At 41.7% G+C, this 21,169-nt stretch overlaps 1 protein-coding gene across 1 annotated transcript; it reads right to left on the bottom strand.

Moving 5' to 3' along the window:
• Positions 1 to 14,267: 14,267 nt before the first annotated feature.
• On the bottom strand, positions 14,268 to 20,907 carry LOC144604793 (integumentary mucin B.1-like). The gene is made up of 5 exons (XM_078419452.1): positions 20,899 to 20,907; positions 20,684 to 20,794; positions 17,787 to 17,838; positions 15,394 to 15,508; positions 14,268 to 14,472 (listed from the first exon to the last, which is right to left on the bottom strand). Exons 1-5 carry the CDS (start codon positions 20,905 to 20,907, stop codon positions 14,268 to 14,270), a joined length of 492 nt encoding a protein of 163 aa, XP_078275578.1.
• Positions 20,908 to 21,169: the final 262 nt, after the last annotated feature.

Genomic DNA, 21,169 nt, shown 5'->3' with positions numbered 1-21,169 from the left:
TAAAGATAGTTTTTATAAAGATAGTTTTTACTATTTATTCGTCTGTAAAGATTGTATATTAACTGCCACCTTTAAATATTTAGAGTAATACAGCATGGAAACAGCCCCTTAGGGCCAACTCGTCCATGCCAACCAAGATGCTCTATCTCAACTAGTCTGACTTACCTGTGTTTGGCCCATATCTCTCCAAACCTTTCTAATAATGTACTTGTCCAAATGCCTTTTAAATGATGTTATAGCAGCAGCCTGAACTGTTATTGTAGGTACACACCAATGCTTTCTGCTTTAGCATTTCTTTTTAAATTACATCATTTACTTTATCTCACGATAGTTTTTTCCTATGAAAAGTATCACATTGTTATCTGTATTTAATTTAATTTCCCTTGTATCTGTCCATTTTATCAGTCAGGTTAATTTTTGTGCAAAGTCTGTTACTATTCAATATAATACATTTGCAATCTTTAGAACTGTTTACTGTGGGCCATAATTTAGGTGATTGGTGTATAAAACATATGGACAGGAATGAAAAGGGGGAAACTTTCAAGAGACGAGTTGGGATTGTTCTGGGTTAAATTGGAAAATTAGCTTTTCTGTGAGCTTTACAATATTCACCAGTATAACGGAGAAAAGTGGGGAGAAGCTGGAGGCACGATGAATTGAACCTCATGGATGAGATTGCACAGAAATTCAATCGTATGTTGCCTGTTTTACGTGCTATCTCATTCATTTCCTTTCAAAAATGGAACATTATTTTAATTTGGCAACAACGTATAAATTGCAGGAAGTCCCTTCTTTTCATTTCAAGACCTCCATTCTAAGCATCAAATGGACAAATTCACTGTGCACCCTCCTGAAATGCACAGTGTAAGATTTGAGAAGTTTTCCCTCATTTGGAAAGCAACACCAAACCAAAGAGCTGCAGTTTGGACATTTTAAACGAGAGACTGGGGCTGATAGCGGAGAAAGGCTGCGGTCAGATTAACAAAGGATGTCACAATCCGTGGGTCCTAAAATGGCCGCAGGACCTCGTGACCAGCCACAAAAAGTAAAAACTTTACAACCCAGTCTCTAGGTTTTTCTGCAAAGCCACGGCCAGAACAAAGGATGGGTATTGGTCATGCAGAAACCTACGAAACCAGGTCGGAGTCCAGACACTGGGGCGCTGACATCAGCATACTCACAATGCCCCAAGCCGACCTAAACAGTTCATCTCGTTGAGGGGGCACAATAGCCCATAGAAAACTACCTGGTAGGTGATGGGAAACCAGTTAACACCCATCACCTCACAACGAAATACCAATTAACTGGCCATCCCCGGTATCCCCGAACATAAGCGCAGATCAGAAGAAAACTCATACATATCTTTTTGAACAAAGAGATTCCAAGATCTGGCGGGAGATAGGACGGGTCAGAAATAGTATAACTGGCCACTACTTTTGGGTGAAAAAGTTAAGTCAACTAGAGAGTCAGAAGGAAGTCAAACGAATGCAGGAGGAAGAAACGACAGGCAAGAAGAAAGGATGCAAGAGAGAGGAACAGGCACGCAACTCGAGAAGAAATACTGCAAAACGAACAGCCAGTAACCCCAGTAATAGCCCCATGGTGAGCATGTACTCCAAATCCTACATATCCTGGACATAGTTTAGTGTAGAGGGGAGGGTGGTTGTGAATAAACGTTGGGTGTGTATTAAAATATGTGTTGGCCAATGTTGCGATGCGTCGTACGTTCCCCATCTTACAGTCGTGTATATGTCTTGTAGAACTGTGTGTTTAAGAATTCGGCGAAAAAGGTATTCGTGTATATGTCCTGTGGAACTGTGTGTGTTTAATGATTCATAGTTATAAGTATTCGTGTGATTCGGTACGTGTTTAATAGGTACGTCATATAGCAATGTATAAATATTCATGGACAATAGTCCCAAGCGCTGAATAAAAGCCTTTTCATTTAAACCCTGGTTTTCAAATCTGGTCTGGTGGAATTTTTCTGCACTATAAGAGCTCCTGCATCTAAGTCCAGTGTCTAGAACCGTAAGGGGTGAGTGGGTCGAACCACTCACGGGGAACCAGTGTGCACGGCCTGGTCAAGGGATCAGAGCAAGGCACGGGGACCTTAGGTCGGGCGAAAGCTCGGCGCAGAAACCCCTTACAACAGCACCATCCAACATTGTACAATTCAGGTCTGTGACATGTTTGGGATCCAAAAGGCTGTTAAATTGTTGAAATGCTGTTCTGGTGCACATGATCACACATCAGAGCATAACGCACAGTGCCACGCCATTCAGGGAGCCTGGATTAGTTGAAGGTTCAGCTGGGTTTTCCTCATTCCAAGCACCTTGTGCTTTATCAGCTCTCCTGAAGAAATGCTACCTGTCTTTCCACAGTGTATAATCTTCAAAATATTTGAAAGAAACTGCTGTGGCATTTTGGAAAACAATACCTGGAGAAAATGTCGATACAACGTATAATTTAAATGACCTTCCTCAAGTGCTTTAACTGATAGGTGTGTGTTGATACTACACATATGACAGGACATGAGCATTTCAGGACAAAAGCCTGTTGACAACTTATTTATGCTTTGCCTGCCTTTTCGTAGCAGGAACATTCAGCCCCTATATTCCCTGTATCCTTCAGCCAAGTCTGGGCTACACTGGTTTTGAATCCTTGCTAACTCTTTCCATTCATTGTAAAGTATACTGATGTATATTTTACAATGAATTGAATCTGGACAAATTTTAGTCAGATTCTGATTTATCATATATCTTGGATGGCATGGCTGGTAGAGCTGCTGCCTTTCAGCGCCAGAGACCTGGGTTTAATCCCGACCTTGGGTGCTGTTTGTGTGGTGTTTGCATGTTCTTCCTGTGACCACGTGGGTTTTCATCAGGTGCTCTGATTTCCTCCCACATCCAAAAGATGCACAAGTTTGTAGGTTAATTGGTTTCTTTAAATTGCCCCTAATATTTAGGAAGAGGATGTGAAAGTGGGATAACATAGAACTAGTGTGAACGGGTGATCAGTGGTCTGCATGGACTTGCTGGGCTGAAGGGCCTGTTTCCATGTTGTCTCTAAAGCAAAACAAACTGTAAATGCTGGAAATTGGACACAAATGCAAAATGCTAGAAATACTCGGCAAGTCATCCAGCATCTTTTTTTAAAATGTTTTAGAATGTTGCCACTGCAGGCAATTATTAATGTCTTGGAGGTGGTGGGTGTGAGCCAACTTTTTGAATTGTAACCAATTAGACACAACAGTGATGAAAGACCAGTGACTCACACTACCCTGGCCACACACTTATTTCACCCCTGGGAAGAAGGTACAGGAGCCTGAAAATGTAGCGTCCAGGTTCAGGAACAGCTTCTTCCCTTCAGCCATCAAACTACTAAATGCTACAACCTCCAATAGGTTCTGATGGAACAGGCTGGTCATATAAGTGCCCACCTCAGTGACTGTGCTATAATGGTGGAGCCATAAAATGGTGGATTCAGTGCCACTCGTGGTCTGATTAAGATACGTGAGAGTTGCACTCATCCAATTAAGTGGGATGTATTTCCTCGTGCTTCTCATTTGCAGCTTTTAGATGATGGAAAGATTTTGAGTGTCTAGAAGGGAATTACTTGTGACTCACTTTGACCTTTTCTTGTAGCCTTGGTATTCATGTGACAGGACAACAGTGATCCCCAGGATTGTGAGAGTGAGTGACTTGACAATGGTCATTTAGTATTAAATGTAGGTGATTAAGTTTCCCTTTGTTTGAAATGCTCATGTCCTGTCATATGTGTAGTATGAATATGACCTTCAACTTTGCAGCCCATGCCTGATTTTATTAAAGTCTTGCTGTTTCTCGGCATTGACTGCTTCATTTTCTGAAGAAAGTTGTGTATAATCAAATACTGTGCAATCATCAGCAAACATCTAATTTTCTGTTCTTCGCATGGAAGAACAACTATTGATGATGCGGTTCATGGTAATCCCCCATGCACTAGTTCCATGTCATCCCACTTTCACATCCTATACACTAGGGGCGATTTACAGGAGCCTATCAAACATGCATATCTTTGGAATGTGGGAGGAAACCAGAGCACCCGGAGGAAAGCCATGCAGTGACAGGGAGAAAATACAAACTCCGCACAGACAGCACCTGAAGTCAGGATTGATCCCAGCTCATTGGGGCTGTGAGGCAGCAGCAGCGCTTAATTCAAGAATATGTAAATTAAACATATACGAGACAACGCTGCCAGGTGTAAATTTGAGTGCGTTATTCACAAATTCTGAGCCCATAAATCAGACTTTGATGTTAAATGAACAAATGTATTAGTTCAAAAAAGCATAAATCAAACACGTGTAAAATACGAGATGTGTGAAAATCCCAGTCTTGCTAGCAATACCTTGATGTTAAAAAGCATCCATTTTGAAAAATCTTTGGAGTGGGGCTGAACCCACAACATTCGGCCCAAAGGACAAAAGTGTTCTCGCTGAGGATAATCTCATTAATTACTACACCAAGCTTGTGCTGTGATTTAGCAGGTTGGTATCAGGTGCCAGCTGACTGTTGCATTCTCGTGTTGATCTGTACAATGATAAAGCTTTGTTATTGTTTGGAATTTGAGAAGCAAATTCATGGCTTAATGTGAGAATACTTGCAAACCTCTCTGGAATTTAAGTACCATTCCGCAGATAAGAAGCATCAATTAAAAAAAAATAGTGCCTCATTTTTCTGCTCAGGCAAGCCAAGTTTTTTTTTCCCCAATAAATAAACTTTATCCAGAATTTAAAAATATATACAAAACAAAAACTGATAAAATACATTCCCTGAACATACAAAAGATTTACAGGATTCATAATGACTTTGTTTCGATTCAGAACTGGCTTATTCATAGAAGGCAGTTGCACTAAAGTGGGTGGTGTTGTAGATAGTGAAGATGGCTGTCAAAAATTGCTGCAGGATCTTGATTGTTTGGGCAGGTGGACTAAGGAATGGTCGATGGAATTTAATACAGAGAAATATGAGGTGTTGCTTTTTAGGAAGTCTAAATATAAAGCAGGGCATATATCCCGTGAATAGTAGTGCTCTAGGAAGTGTGGTGGAGCAGAGTTATCTTGGAGTGCAGATACATAGTTCCTTGAAAGTGGCGTCACTTGAAAGTAGATGGGGTGGTCATAAAGGCATTTGGCACATTGGCCTTCATCATCAGAGTATTGAGTATAGAAATTGGGAGATCATGTGACTGTTATATAAGACATTGGTGAGCCTCTTAAACACTACTGTCATATCTGCCTCCAACGGCACCCCTGGCAATGCGTTCCAGGCCCTCACCACCCTAGTGGACCTGAAATAAGTCATCATTAATCAATATCTTGTAACCTTTCATCTTTGTCTTTCCTCAGACTTATCTGTAACCTTATGTTTCCTGTTATTTTGACACCTCACGCCCATATCTAACAAATGGGCAAAAGACCCATTTCCCGGGTATTTCATTACTCTCGGCCTGGCTTACAACATCCAATGTTATTCCAGCTAGCTGTGCCGAGAGCTTAACAAATCGACACATCTAATTACCCTCCTAACCCTATGTTGGCCATTTTCCCAACCTGTTTCAAGGCTAATTCCAACATTTATTATATTTCTTGTATTTTTTTTCTTGTAAAATGACCCACAACAGTCTCGTACCAAAGCTTTTCTGACTTGTATATTAGGTAGGGAAAACTAGGAACACATAATTGTGGAATGTAATTATATTACAGAGTTTTGACTGATCTGACAAAATAGCAAATAATCTGCTCACTGCAAGTCAGTTAATGGTCACATTGCTGAGGTAATGTAACATCTTTGCAGCATTTTTTGCAAGACTTAGAAAGACCATACCCTGTGAGAACAGAGGATTCCCTTGTCATCCAACTACATACTTCTTGTTGAAAAAGATGTGGGAATTCCATGATAACAAATTCATTCAGTCAATAGACAATAGACAATAGGTGCAGGAGTAGGCCATTCAGCCCTTCGAGCCAGCACCGCCATTCAATGCGATCATGGCTGATCACTCTCAATCAGTACCCCGTTCCTGCCTTCTCCCCATACCCCCTCACTCCGCTATCCTTAAGAGCTCTATCCAGCTCTCTCTTGAAAGCATCCAACGAACTGGCCTCCACTGCCTTCTGAGGCAGAGAATTCCACACCTTCACCACTCTCTGACTGAAAAAGTTCTTCCTCATCTCCGTTCTAAATGGCCTACCCCTTATTCTTAAACTGCGGCCCCTTGTTCTGGACTCCCCCAACATTGGGAACATGTTTCCTGCCTCTAATGTGTCCAATCCCCTAATTATCTTATATTTGTCAGCATTTGTTTCTTGTCTTGTAATGATTACTAACAAAAATCTCCATCACCATCAACAGTGAAATCAAAGATACGTATCCATGGCATCCATAGTTATAAAGAGAGTTTGAATTTTTTATAGCAAACACTGATAAGATCAATATTGTTTTCCCACAGGCCATCAGGACTGTTAACTCTCATATCACCAGGGACTAATTTAATTTACTGTATTAATTTATTTTTTGTGTTAATTTATTTTTTTCCATTCTGTTTTGTAGTTTAGCACAATCCGCAGGCGTGGCCACTTTCATTTCACTGCACATCTTGTATATGTATGTGACAAATAAACTTGACTGACTTGACTTGACTTCAGGTTCCACAAGGAAGCTTGCGTTATCTGATCATGCAAATACAACAAGTTGCAAATTTCCAGAAGCAAATAGTGATCATAATTTACAACAATAGAGAAGTAATGTCTTCATATCATATCATATCATATCTATACAGCCGGAAACAGGCCTTTTCGGCCCTCCAAGTCCGTGCCGCCCAGTGATCCCCGCACATTAACACTATCCTACACCCACTAGGGACAATTTTTACATTTACCCAGCCAATTAACCTACATACCTGTACGTCTTGAAACGAGAGTGAGGCAGAGGAATGCAGTAATTGATCTGGTTTGAAAGGGAATGGCAAAACAATCAACTGCAGGTGATAAAGTCTGAAAGAAATTACCCGAGGGTCGAAAGTCATTAAAATGAGTGGACTCGTATTTGGATTCTACTCTGTTCATAACTTTGTCTGAATATGCCTCTCTATCTTACTTTCCGCGAGAATATCTGTGAGTCCTTCTCCCCTGTTCTACTCCGTGTCTAATGTTGTACTTTAACTTCTGAAACTGCTTATTCAGCCCTGTAACATCTAGGAAATCTGCTGTAAATATGGTATGATACTGTTGACCCTATTAACTCTATAGTGTATCAACTGACGTGTCGAACAAAAGACTAAACCAAGGTTTAGTTTTGTTTAGTACAACTTAATCTTTATTAACACTCGAGTAACTTTAAACATGCATGCAAACAATTGACCTCTCATAACTTCTCATTTACTTTACTATTTCAACTTATCACTTCTTAAACTAAATCACAAAACTCATGACTTGGAGTCAGATATTACCCATATGAATGAATTGGCCAGATTCACTCTGTTGGTAGGGGGAAGTCTTCGCTGAGCTTCGAACTCGGGTTCCTCCTTCTTGTGATGGTTGTTCCCGGGTTGTTGCTGCCATTGCCTCGGACCACCCTTCTTTTATGCTAATTTTCCTTCCATCTTTGAAAGGAAGTCTTTGTTCTAACGCAAGGCTCTCATGGCTTTACAATCAATCATTTCAAGGTGTCACTCCTCCAAGGGCTGAATAAACAAAACACATCTTCATTCCTTATCAGGCTAGGGAGTTCTTATTTATTTTGCTTGTTCATACCTCCTTCTCATTATAGAGTTATTTTGCAATATGTCCGTTCCAGGCACCTTATCTTCTCAAGGCCGTACTGCCTAGCTGTGAAGGTACCTTCAGCTCTGCTCCCACCAGATGACCGTGTGACCGTTTTCACTGCACTCCTTTGATCTCCTGGCTCCAGCATTTCGCTCTGTTTGTCTCTAACTAGTAGCATCCTCCCAAAGCCTGTTGGGATACTTGAAATCCAGTCTCAGGCTATATGTATAATTTTCAATGCCTTCCCTCCATGACAAGAATTTAGGCTTGTCCTTTTAGCATTAGTGTTATTGCACAATACTCAAAGTATGGTCCAACCAACCTTTTTTACAACTTCAATTTGACGTCCCATGTGGGACTTTGTATAAGCCTTACAAAAAGCAACACCAATTTTTTTGATTACCTCCTCAGAAAACAAAACAGTGCTCACTTCTCCTAGCTTTACAAGTGAACATAAATCCTGTCCCTCAGAAACTTCTTCAATATCATCCCTGGCACCTCACCCATAGTAAACTCAGATGTAAAAATATTTGTTAGGACCACAGCAATCTTGTCCCTTGTTTCATCTAGCATCCTGGGATAAATCCCATCTGGCCCTGGGGATTTATCCATGCTCATGTCCTTGAATATCATGGTACTTTCTCACAGAGGACACCTCCACCACTTGCCTGAGCTCACTGCTCTGCTGGGTGAACACCCATCACTTTTCTGCCTGTGCAGCCAATAGCTTTAAGGTGACTGTTCACTAATCAATATGATCAATATTTGTAATGATCTTAGTAATTTAAGTTAGTGTTACACAAAACGCTGACACTATTTATGGTTCAGTCAGGTCATGTGAATGAAAATTTTTTCTATAAGTACAATTTTGTTCTTAATTATGAACTAAAATGGCTGAAACACCTGTACAGAAATCAAAAGAGGAGAGCAAAAGCATACGGGATTAAATTTACGGCTAAAAGTTTAAAAAAAAGTGATGGTCAAAATGTCATTTAAAATAACTAGATCTCAGGACATTATAGTTTCACTGGAAATTACTTATCCGTTAATCAAAACTTTCTAAAGCTCTCAATTTGGGTATTAGGACTTTGTTAAAATGTCTTGTTAAAATGTTCCTGTCATTCAGATATTCATAAGGGTGACTGAATTCAGATAGTTACAGATTGTAAACAACATTTTAATCCTCAGACAGCTCCCCAAATCAGTGACAGAAAGACTGAAATGGATGGAGAAACCTTTGGGCTGGAGAGCAGAGTCTGGGGAGTGGGGGGGAGCCATGTTTCTGTGAAACAGAGCACACAGCATTTCCTCATCTTTCTTCCCAAACATCACCCTACATATTTTATACTCTTGACATGACTCCCTGTCTTTAGTTCTCTATAGCTGCAATATGCTTACTTTTTCTCTTTATCCAAATCTCGATATCAATGGACATCTAGGCTTCTCTATATTTGTTACCATTGACTTTCACCTTTACAGGAATATGTTGGCCCTTTGAATACTTTTTTTTTTCTTTTTTTTCTTTCTTTCTTTTCTTTCAATGACTTTATTCAGCACAAACACATGATACATCACATCAAAACCACAATCAGAGGTTACAAAACATCAGGTAATCATTATAATACAACATTGCCTTCATTATTTACAATGCTCTCAACCCCCCGCGGTGACCAGCGTTCATGGAAGGCCTCCAGAGTCCCCGTGGACACCGCGTGTTCTCTCTCTAGGGACACGCGCGCACGGACGTAGGCCCGGAAGAGGGTGAGGCAGCCCACTCTGGCAAGACCATCGACCGCCCGCTGCCTGGACCCACGAATGGCCATCTTTGCCATGCCCAACAGCAAACCGACAGGGAAATCCCACCCTCCTGACCGGCCCTCCCCACTCCCAGCCCCGGGCCCAAACACCAAGATCGTAGGACTGAAATGCAGCCAAAACTTGAGGAGCAACCCCTTCAGATACGCATACAGGGGCAGCAACCTCACACACTCCATGTACATGTGGAACACGGACTCTTCCTCGCCGCAGAAAATACAGGCGGCCGGCGAGTCCATGAACCGACTCAAAAATTTATTACACACCACGGCTCTGTGCAACACTCCACCCCAGGTCCCCGATGTAAAGGGGGAGGACTCCCTTGTAGAGAGACCTCCACTGGGGACCACCCCCGCCATCAGGTGGCAACACGGATCGCCAAGGCGTATCCGGACGGAAGACGAAGGCGAGGAGGTGCAGAGTGTGCAGGAGCATCCTATGCAGTAAACGTCTGCCTGCATCACGGAACGGCACGCTGGGCATCTGGGAGAGGCGGCTCAAGTTGTGTGGGGCCGGCTCCCGGGAAATATTCCGGAGCCTGGGCCCGATGAGCAGTTCCGGCGGAGCGGGGGTAAGCTTGGCCGGAATCACTCCAAGCACACGCCGCTCCCCAACACCCACCGCGACAGCGTGAGGACCGCCCCCCCCCCACAGCCACAACACCCCCCTCCCCCTGAGGAGCAACACGCTGACTGAAGATGACCAAATTCCTCACTCTCAACACATCGCGGTAAAAGCTTGGCATGTCCCGCATGGCGGGTCGACTGATGCCCGCCACCGGGAGCCGCCAAACCCCCCTTAGGCACTGGCCCTGGCGGAAAAAACACGTGGCCAGAGCGTGCCACCTGGGAGGGTGCTCCGCGTACACGTACCTCCGCAGAGTCCTGAGACGGAGAGCTGCCACCTGGGTACGCACGCATACCAAGGACTGGCCACCCTCCTCTAGCGGGAGAATCAGGACTGCTGCTGAGACCCAGTGTTTCCTCCCTCCCCAAAAGAAATCCACTAACCTCTTCTGTACAGCATTTACAAAGGTAGAGGGCGGGACAAGAGTGGCCAGCCGGTACCATAACATTGAGGCCACCAGCTGGTTTATGACCAGCACCCTACCCTGGAAAGAAATAACCCTAAGCAAGCCTGACCAGCGTCCCAGCCGGGCGACGACTTTCGTCTCTAGCTCCTGCCAGTTCGCTGGCCAAGCATCCTCAGTGGGACTCAGGTAGATCCCCAGGTAGAGGAGGTGCGTGGTACTCCACGCATAATCCTTCATCTCTTCCGGCAGGGAGTCCACCTGCCACTGGCCCACTAGAAGTCCGGAGCACTTACTCCAGTTGATCCTAGCGGACGAAGCAGCTGAGAACACCTGCTGGCATTCGCGCATCCTCCGCAGGTCAACAGGATCAGTAAACGTAAGGAGAATGTCATCGGCATAGGCCGAGAGAACCACCTCCACCCCCGGTCCTGGTAGAACCAGGCCTGCCAACCGCCTCCTAAGAAGACACAGGAATGGCTCCACACAGACCGAGTACAACTGCCCAGACATGGGGCACCCCTGGCGTACCCCCCTCCCAAAGCGAATGGGAGCCAACAATGCACGGTTAATCTTCACGAGACACTCTGCTGCGGTGTACATAAGCCGGACCCGGGCCACAAAATGCGGTCCAAAACCGAACGCTTGCAGTGTCCCGAAGAGGTAATCATGGTCCACCCTGTCAAAAGCCTTCTCCTGATCCAGGGATAGAAAAGCAGCTGACTGACCAGTGCCCTGGGCCAGATGGATCAGGTCCCTAACCAAATGGATGTTATCTTGGATGGACCGACCAGGGACTGTATAGGACTGGTCAGGGTGGATCATTTGGGATAGTACGGAGCCCAGGCGATTTGCCATCGCCCGTGCAAAAACTTTATACTCTGTACAGAGGAGAGAGACCGGGCGCCAGTTCTTCAACAGGCGGAGTTCGCCCTTCTTGGGTAGCAGGACAACGACTGCCCTGCGCCACGAGAGGGGCATCTCCCCAGTCGCCAGGCTCTCCCCCAGAACCTTCATGTAGTCACCCCCCAGGACATCCCAGAAGGCTCTAACAAACTCAACCGTCAGCCCATCCAGCCCAGGAGACTTACCCCTTCTGAGCTGGTGCAGGGCACCAGTCACCTCCTCCAATGATAAGGGGTCATCAAGCTGTTCAACCACCCCTCTATCTATAGTCGGTAGCCCCTCCCACAGAACCCGCTGAGCCTCTCCGCTGACACCATCCGCGGAGAACAGCGTTCCATAAAAGGACCGAACTAACGCACTAATCCCCTCTGGGTCTGTGACCGAGGAGCCATCGTCCGCGAGCAGCTCGACGAGCTGTTTGCGGGCTCCTCGCCCTTTCTCCAGAGAGAGAAAGAAAGGTGAAGCCCGGTCCAGATCGTGCAGCATCTGGACTCACGACCTCACGTAAGCACCTCGGGACCGCTCAAGCTGCAGGTCCCTCAGCGCTTCCTTCCTCTCCTGAAACTCTTCCCACTCACAGGAGTCCTCACCGTCCCGGCCCAAGCGAGACTCTGCGTTGAAGATCACCTGAAACTTAAAGATCAGCTTGCACCAGATGATGCGTGCAGTATGATACTGGGAAATATTGACAAGTATGTACATGTGTTTGGTGCATGCGAGCTATGTAGCAACAAACTTAGCAAGTAGAGCAGCGGTGGCTATTTGGCTCATCAGACGTGTTCCACCATTCAAAATGATCATGGATGATTTGCTTACTTCAATACCTTGCATCTACCTGGTCTGTATATATCTTGATCCATTTACCATTAAGAAATGTATCTGTCTCATACTTCAATAAACAGTGTCATGGCCACGGTTGCCTTATCAGGCAGAGAATACCAAAGGTTCAGAGTGAATGGGTGAATCCAATCATTCTGAAAATGGAAATCTGGTAGACATTGAGAATATTTGATTTTATAATAACAGTGTGATGTCTACAATTATTATTGGATCCATGTACTCCCAAGAGCGAAATTAATAAACTATTTGCATTCATTTATTATTTTAACTATTTTCTGACCAGCCTCACCCCAAGGAAAGTTTCTCCTTTGTTCATCTGCATAGTACTAGCTAGGCAAGTACCAGCCATGCAAGCATTCACAAGAACTTTTGTTTGACCTCCTAAATAAAAGTAAATTCCAGTTCATTTATAAAGAATTGCCTCCCTTCATTTTAATCCCTCCTTTAACGCATAATACAGAGAGATTCCAAAAATTCATGTTGAAATCTTAAGCAAATAAAGTAGACTTAATTGAGTCAGTGGCCCTTTGGCCTCCTTGCCCACAACAACCAACATGCCCCACTTGTCCCACCTGCCTGCGTTTTGGCCTATATATCTCTCTAAACCTATCCTATCCACGTATCTGTCCATGTGTTTTCTAAATGTTATGATAGTAGCTGCCTCAGCTACCACATCTACCACAGTAGATGTATTCCATACATCTACTGTTTAAATAAAATTGCCCCTCAGGTTCCCACTAAATCTTTCCCCCTTCACCTTAAACCTTTGTCCTCTGGTTCTTGATTCCCCTACTCTGGGTAAAAGACTGCGTTTACCCTATCTATTCCTCTCATAATCTTATACACCTCGAAGGTCATTGCTCATCCTTGTGCACTCCAAGGAATATAGTCCTAACCTGCTCAACCTCTCCCAATTGTTCAGGCCCTTGAGTTCTGGTAACATTCTCGTAAATCTTCTCTGCACCTTTTCTTGTATTTGCAGCCACCAAAACAGCCACTTCAATTCACTTCAGGACTACCTCTGTGACGTTCAAGCTAGTTCTTACACAGTCGTAGTAATATTTTGTGATGAAGGTTGGGAATATGAATGTTCAGCAAATTCCATATTCCACATTAAAAGAGGGCATTTTTCTGGCAACTCTTAGAAAATAATATATTTGTTAGAATATTTCAGATGTGTTGGGTAATGACCAGAACTTTCTGCCCTTTGCAGGTAGTCAGAACATTTTTCCCAGGATAGAAAGACTTAAAGGGCATATGTCAGAGGGGGGACGTTTTAAGGACATGCATCGGGTGAGGGTTTTTTCACACCGAGTGTGCATGCCTGCAGTGTACTGGCACAGGTGCTGGTGGGAGCAGGTACATTAGTGGTGCTTAAGAGGGTTTTTGATAGGCACATGGATATGCAGGTAAGGAAGGATATGGAAGGAGGAGGGGCAGGGGAAATTAGATTAACATGGTATCATGTTTGGTGCATTCATTGTGGGCTGAAGAGAATGCCCCCATGTTTTCTGTTCTATTTCTACTTCTGTCCAAGCCTACCTCGGATCTGGCAAAAAAAACACATTTGAAAATGATACGTATGTGATGAATGAAATACTCATCCTTGGTTCGATATTTTACAAATTAAACCATTTTCATTGATAATAATTGACCATGCAAATTTGCTTGCAGTTGTTTATTAATATACTTTTGCAATTAAGAACAAATAAGCAGTTTATAAAGCAATGTAATAATGATGTAGATTAATTATTGTAATTTGAAGTCCAACTAGAATTATTTCTAAATATTATTATGATTGTCTAAATGTAATGAATTATATTTATTTTTTCAAAAGAATAACAGATTGGATTCAATATCGTGCTTTATCATCTAAAAGAATATTTCAGCATGTGGCTTTTCGGTAGAAGACCCAGGACAGACCTCCTTCATGCAGTGACAGGATGTGATGTGAGGGTAGGTGTACAATTCATTTTCTCTACCATCTTGGCAAGTAAGTTTCACTTTCCTAACTTCGGTCACCATTTCTTGACAGCACTCACATTTGCGTTCAGTTCTGTGTGTCTGGGTATCATAGCTGGAAAATAAGATGACAGAGTTGTAAAAGTAAGAACAATGGTCTAGGATTATATAATTGCGATAATCAATGTAAACATTTTCCTAATGGTAAAATTTTATCTGAAATATTTAAGAGAATTTCATATTTGAATGAATGATGCAATGAGTTAAAGAACATCTGACCACATTTGAAATACAGCTATGTATAAATCAACACAGAGATCAAGATTAAAACAAAAGTAAGAAAATGGATACCGAGTGGTTTTGTGCCAGAGGTCTTCTTGTTTTAAAAGCTTAGATGTAAATTGCAGTATTGTGCCTGATGGATAAATATCCTGATTTAGTTGGGTTTGGAAGCCTATAAACAGCCTCCTGCAGGTTGAGCATTCAAATGTCAATAACAAGCAATGTTTGAGGAGCTGTACTGTATGGTACCGTTGTCTGTTGAACAGTGGAACATTTAAAAATGGATAAGGAAAATTTTCTCGTGTGTAACACTGGAGGTCTTTGGACAAAATCTGGGAAAAGTCTCACATGCAAGGACTGCAGAGTAATCTGCTACTAGCCTAGCCTGGGGAGTCATAGTGCTGTATAGCACATATACGGCCTGATGAGATGTAGGGATACCATGAAAGACACAATAAGTAAACTGCATCAGTTTTGTGTTCATTATCTGCAACCTGTCTTCATGGAACTAAAAATGTTGAATCACCACCTTGGCAGAGAATATTTGGAATATAAAGGGAATAACAAAAGTATCATATGCAACCGTGCATAGTTAAATTTACTTGTATCTCTTAAACAGAACAGGTTTGTTAAAGTGAAAAGTATTGCTCTGATTATTATTTCAAGTCTCAGTAATTATTCTATCTCCCATATGAAACAGTATTTAATGGTTTTGTTTTAAACCACAATGAGAAGCAAAAAGGAAAATACTTACTAAACTGAGCTGGCACAATTCCCTTCACATATGTATAGTTCAATGGCTGCTGTACAGGTTGTATTCTGGACTTCTTTTGTGACATTGGTGATTATGGATTTCCGTTTGCACAAACCTATTGGAATGAATAGTCGAACAATTGTAAACCTCATCTGCAACTGAATAATAATTATGTTTGTATCTTACATCATGGTTATCATTGTTCAAACATCAAATGATTTTGACTTTTGGCAGATTCATTTATACTTAGCTATTCTTAGTTATTTAGAGTGGTACAACATGGAAACAGGCCCTTCGGCCCATCTTGCCCAAACTGGCCATCATGTTCCAAGCTACACGAGTCCTACCTGCCTGCGTTTGGCCCATATCGCTCAAAACCTGTCCTATCCATGTACCTGTCTAACTGTTTCTTAAATGTCAGGATAGTCCTTGTCTCAACTACCTCCTCTGGCAGCTTCTTCCATCCATCCGCCACCCTTTGTGTGAAAACGTGACCCCTCGGATTCCTATTAAATCTTTTCCCCTTCACCTTAAACCTATGCGTTCTGGTCCTCAATTTACCTACTCTGGGCAAGAGAATGTGTGCATCTACTCAATTTATTCCTCATGATTTTATACACCTCTAAGATCACCCTCATCAATAGACAATAGACAATAGGTGCAGGAGTAGGCCATTCAGCCCTTCGAGCCAGCACCGCCATTCAATGCGATCATGGCTGATCACTCTCAATCAGTACCCCGTTCCTGCCTTCTCCCCATACCCCCTCACTCCGTTATCCTTAAGAGCTCTATCCAGCTCTCTCTTGAAAGCATCCAACGAACTGGCCTCCACTGCCTTCTGAGGCAGAGAATTCCACACCTTCACCACTCTCTGACTGAAAAAGTTCTTCCTCATCTCCGTTCTAAATGATTCAGCAGAACTCAAATAGATTTTTTTTGTCTTAAAGTAGGGCATGTCCAACTTCTAAAAGTTCTTCCTCATCCTCCTCTGCTCCTTGGAGTAGAGTCCCAGCCTACTCAACCTCTCCCTATAGTTCAGACCCTCTAGTCCTGGCAACATCCTCGGAATTTTTTCCAGCTTGACAACATCTTTCCTATAACATGGTGCCCAGAACTGAACAGAATACTCTCAATGTGGCCTCACCAATGCTTATACAATTGCAACATGCCCTCCAACTTCTGTACTCAGATTTGCAGATTTTCCCCAGATTGCCCCATGTTATATAAAAACTAAGAATGCCAAAATACCTGCAAATGAAACAAAAGAATCGGGTAAAAATATCCTTTGCAGTCTGCTATTGAAAAATAAAACTTTGCCATGATTCAGCAGAACTCAAATAGATTTTTTTTGTCTTAAAGTAGGGCATGTCCAACTTCAAAAAATAACCAGAGCTGAGAAAGAATGGAGAAATATAGTCTTATGTCCCTAATACTTTGCTCCAATAGTGACCCTCTGCTCTTGCTCAGACTATTGCCTAATAAACAAGAGTGGTATTTTCCAAATTTATCCAACTCCTAATCTGTCAATTAAGTGGAAATGTCATGCTGAATTTAATTGATATTTATGTTACGAGTTCCTAGCCTCAAATGTTAAATTGACTTAATCCAAACTAATTTTGAAATAGACTCTTACATGGTTAAAGATCTGCTGGCACTACTTAAAGAAATACAGGGGAGTTAACTTAGTGTCTGATCAACATTTATCCAGCATAATTTTCCATAACAACACATCAAAACAGGTGATGTTTATTGGACATAAAATGGCCGTGGCTCCATTTGACAACAATTACAACATAGCAAAAGCACTTCCGTGGCTGTTTTGTTAATTTAAAGATCATAAGAACTGCCAAGGGCTCTGTAGGATAGAAGTTTCTACATCAAGGACTTTTTAACTTTATCCATCTATGTTAAAACTGAATGCAACTTGCTGATAAAAATTAAACTTTTATATTACACCCATATAGAACAATTTATCACACATTGTGTTACCCAGTGAAATATTTGAGAAAGGGAAAGAATATCATTAGAATTTAACAAATGGCCAATCTCTGATAACGATTTGTTTATGAAGTGGAATTGGTAATACCTTAAGGCCCACAACTATTATCTCATAATTAATAAATTGTTTTGTTCAAATGTTGAATCATTTTCAAAAAATTGTAGTAACCTAGCAACATGTTCAAATAACAATTAGTAATGTTGCTAAAAATATGAATATTAAGAAAGACCCAAAGCCTGACTAAACAATTTACTGTCACTGAGGAAAAAAATCTGTGATATGAGTTGATTCACAATTAGACCTAGTTAGGAATATTGAATTTGGTTGATAATTCATAGCAATCATCTGCAACGTTCTATAAAATTAAAGCATTTATTAAAAATTAAATATTTACCTTGAGAGATACAGATGTAGCAACAGTGTTCATCATCCCATTCTCTGTCAGACTGAACAAAGATTTAACAGTTAGATTTAATACTGTGCATGATCCAGGCATACATTGTTTAGTTTTAATTTAGTTCAGAGATATAGCATGGAAACAGGCCCTTTGGACCACCGAGTCTGTGCCGACCTGTACACTAGTTCTATCCTGTACAGTGGGGACAATTTACAGAACCAATTAACCTACGAACCTGCATGTCTTTGGCATGTGGGAGGAAACAGGAGCACCCGGGAAAACCCACATTGTCACAGAGAGAACGTGCAAACTCCGTATAGATACCACTCGTAGTCAGGATTGAACCCGGGTCTCTGGTGTTGCGCCACTGTGCTGCCCCATAGTGATCAGACCTTGATCAGGTAAGAATGTTAAAAAGATATTATGTGTTAAAATTATAAATAAAAAAAGTGAAGGTTTTGTTTATGTGCTAAGAAGTCTTTCAGAAATGCCTCATGCCTACTCGCAATGAATTATTTCAATGATCACAGAATTGCCATGCGGTCCTTGGGGCTGTTGGTTAGCAACTTGTTTCTGAGGATCTAAAGCTTCAATTACGTTTTATCTTGCCATCAGTTTTTTGATGTCAGCCTTTTTGAGTTAATGAGGTAATTGCCAGACATCTTACAGACATCTGTAAGATGTAAAGTATTTCTTAAATACTTTAAGAAAGTGAGTTCAATGGCATACAGGACAGAAAAGGAAGGGAAGCAGAACATAGAGAGTTTAAGTAGATTTTTGTTCCCTTGTTTTATGTCAGAAAAATGCCTACAATGTTTAGCGTTTTCTACTTAATTTTTAAAGGTAGCTTGAAAAAGTCCTTAAATTCAAAATTGACTCTGGGGTTCATTAACAGCAAGGGGAAGGACATATCACCAAATCTGGAGAAAGTGCGGAGAAAATTCAGTAGTATGTAAACAGGCCCTTCAGCCCAGGACTAAAAAGGAAGGGAAGCAGAACATAGAGAGTTCACATTTAAGGGTTTAAGATTTTTATTTTCTGCTTTATGACAGAGGGATACCTACAATGTTTAACATTCTCTGTTTAATATTTTACAATATTTAAAAGTGCTTAAATTAGGAAAGGACACTGGGGTTCATTAAAAGCAAGAGCAAGGACACTTCACTAAACCTGGTGAATGTGCGGAGAAAATTCATAGTATGGGTCTGAACATGAAGAACTTCCATTACTTGCCAGAATTGGTTGTTTGAAAGCAGAGGGTATTGAGAGGCCTTTTTGGAGGCATTCAAAATGAAGTGTCTAAACAGAGGGACTATATCCATTTATGGAAAGATCAAGACCAGAGGATGTAGATTTAAAATAATTGCAAGAGAATTACAGGAGCCGTGAGCAGAAATGAAATCTAAAAAAAATCTACAGTTTTTGAAAATCTGGAATAAAAACAGAATATGCTGGAAACATTCATCACATCAGACTGCATCTGTGGAAGGAGAAGCAGAGCTGACATTTCTGTTGAATACACCTTGTCAAAATTGGCAAGGGGAGGAAACAAGTTGGTATTAAGCCTCAGGGAAGGTGGTGGATTGGCGGTAATGGGTGTCCTTTGGAAAGGACAAAGGGTGAGATCAGGGTTCAGTGGGAACAAGTTGTAAATTCAAATGGTCAGTGGGTTAACGACAGGGAAAGAGAACATGGTTCTTAATACAGTGTGTGAAATAAGACAGAGTGAGAACACATACAAATGAATGCAAAAGCTGTAACAGTTACTAGCAGTGTCAAGCTGTCTTAATGGAGAAACTGATCCAAAATTGTAGATGGAGGACCTGACCAATTCTCACATAGTCAGAGAAAATGGGTTACCTTAAATTGTAGAATTTAATATTGAGTCTGGAAGAGTGTAATGTGTCCAAAATGGAGATTGCTGTATTGTTCCTCCAGCTCTGTTGAATCTCACTATAACAGTGCAGGAGGTCAAAATAGATTGAAATAGGAATCTGATAGTAACTTAAAGTGGCAGCCAACGGGGTAGCCCCTCCAGACTGAACACAAGCCTTCTGCGGAGGTCACCCAATTTTGTTTCCATCCTCCAATATCAAGGAGAACAATTGTAAACACCAAATGCAGCCTTGAATTGTTGCTTCAGCTGGAAGAAATGTTTAGGTCGATGGATGCTGGGAAGGGAACAGGTGAACGACCAAGTGTAGCTTCTCCTCTTGCTACATTGAACAGTCTGTGAGAAAGGGAGTGGTTGGTGGAGATGGAGAGCAGAACAAGGTGTCACAAAGAGAACAGTCCCTTCAAAATGCTAAAGGAAGGAGATGTTAAAATCTAGTTGAATGTGATAGAAATTGTGGTTAATGTGGTAGGATACGGTAATCTGGTCGGATGGTAAGGACGAGGGGTGATCTATTTTTCCTCTGATTAGGAGGAGAGGGGTTGAGAGAAACCTTTTTTGGGTTGAGCGTAATCATGGTTAAGAATTCATTGTCTGTGGCAGTAATGAAAATAGTTTCAATTGTCACTTTCAAGCAAGAGCTGAATGCCGACCTGAAGGAGAAACAAATCAGAGCTATGAAAAAAGAATGTGAGTGACTAACTTGTTCATAGAAAGCCATTGTAGGAATAATGGGCTCAATGGCCTTCTAGCATGGAATAACAATTCTGTGATTCTATTCCAATATTCGGTTGATATGTCAGATTATTACTACCTGATTATCAGATTACTATCAGATTATTACTAGTCTTTTGCTATTTTATGTTTTTAATTTAATATTTGTTCTTCAAATTATTAGCTTTATAGTAATTGGTAATTTCATCTAACTGCATCGCTATCTAATTAAGATCGCCAGGATAATAAAAATAAATGTAACTTGCAACTTATCTATTATACAAACCTCTTTGCAAGAAGTTTGAAGAGCACAAGTCTTTGTATGTGTTACGACCCCCCTTCCAGTGCATGTGTGGGAAATACAAGTATTGTTCTGATCCCGCCAGTTATCATTTATCTACGAAAGAAAAAAACAAGATTAGTACACTCAACTGGCTTCACAAAGAAAAACTACAAGCAATTTAAGTCAACAAATCTTGTCCAGGATCGTTCTCCTGGCACTTTTACCATTGTTTGGTTTGCTTGGTCTCCTGGTTTACTGGTGCCTGCGTGTGTGGGGTTGGAGTTTCTGTTTACATTATAGGGCGTCCAATAGATACTTGGGAGATAGAGGATCCAAGATGTAGACAGATTACGGAAGGATGCAAGAACTACGGGGTTGTGGTTGTGGGTGTCTTCCTTAATATTGACTGGGACTTACTCAGGGGAAGAGGATTAGATGAGAAAGAATTTGTTTGGTGTATCCAAGAAGGTTTCATTAACCCGTATGTGG

Source organism: Rhinoraja longicauda, chromosome 23 (assembly GCF_053455715.1).
Source record: "Rhinoraja longicauda isolate Sanriku21f chromosome 23, sRhiLon1.1, whole genome shotgun sequence".
In the NCBI taxonomy this organism is placed as follows: domain Eukaryota; kingdom Metazoa; phylum Chordata; class Chondrichthyes; order Rajiformes; family Arhynchobatidae; genus Rhinoraja; species Rhinoraja longicauda.
This window is presented reverse-complemented; position numbering and strand designations above follow the sequence as displayed.

Bases quoted from the DNA above. Each gene is read 5' to 3' on its own strand.
- LOC144604793 (XM_078419452.1), bottom strand. The intron at 17,839-20,683 runs GTTTGTATAATA...ATCTTTGTTCAG, and splicing joins TTCAAACTTCTTGCAAAGAG to TCTGACAGAGAATGGGATGA. The intron at 14,473-15,393 runs GTAAGTATTTTC...CTTATTTTCCAG, and splicing joins AATTGTGCCAGCTCAGTTTA to CTATGATACCCAGACACACA.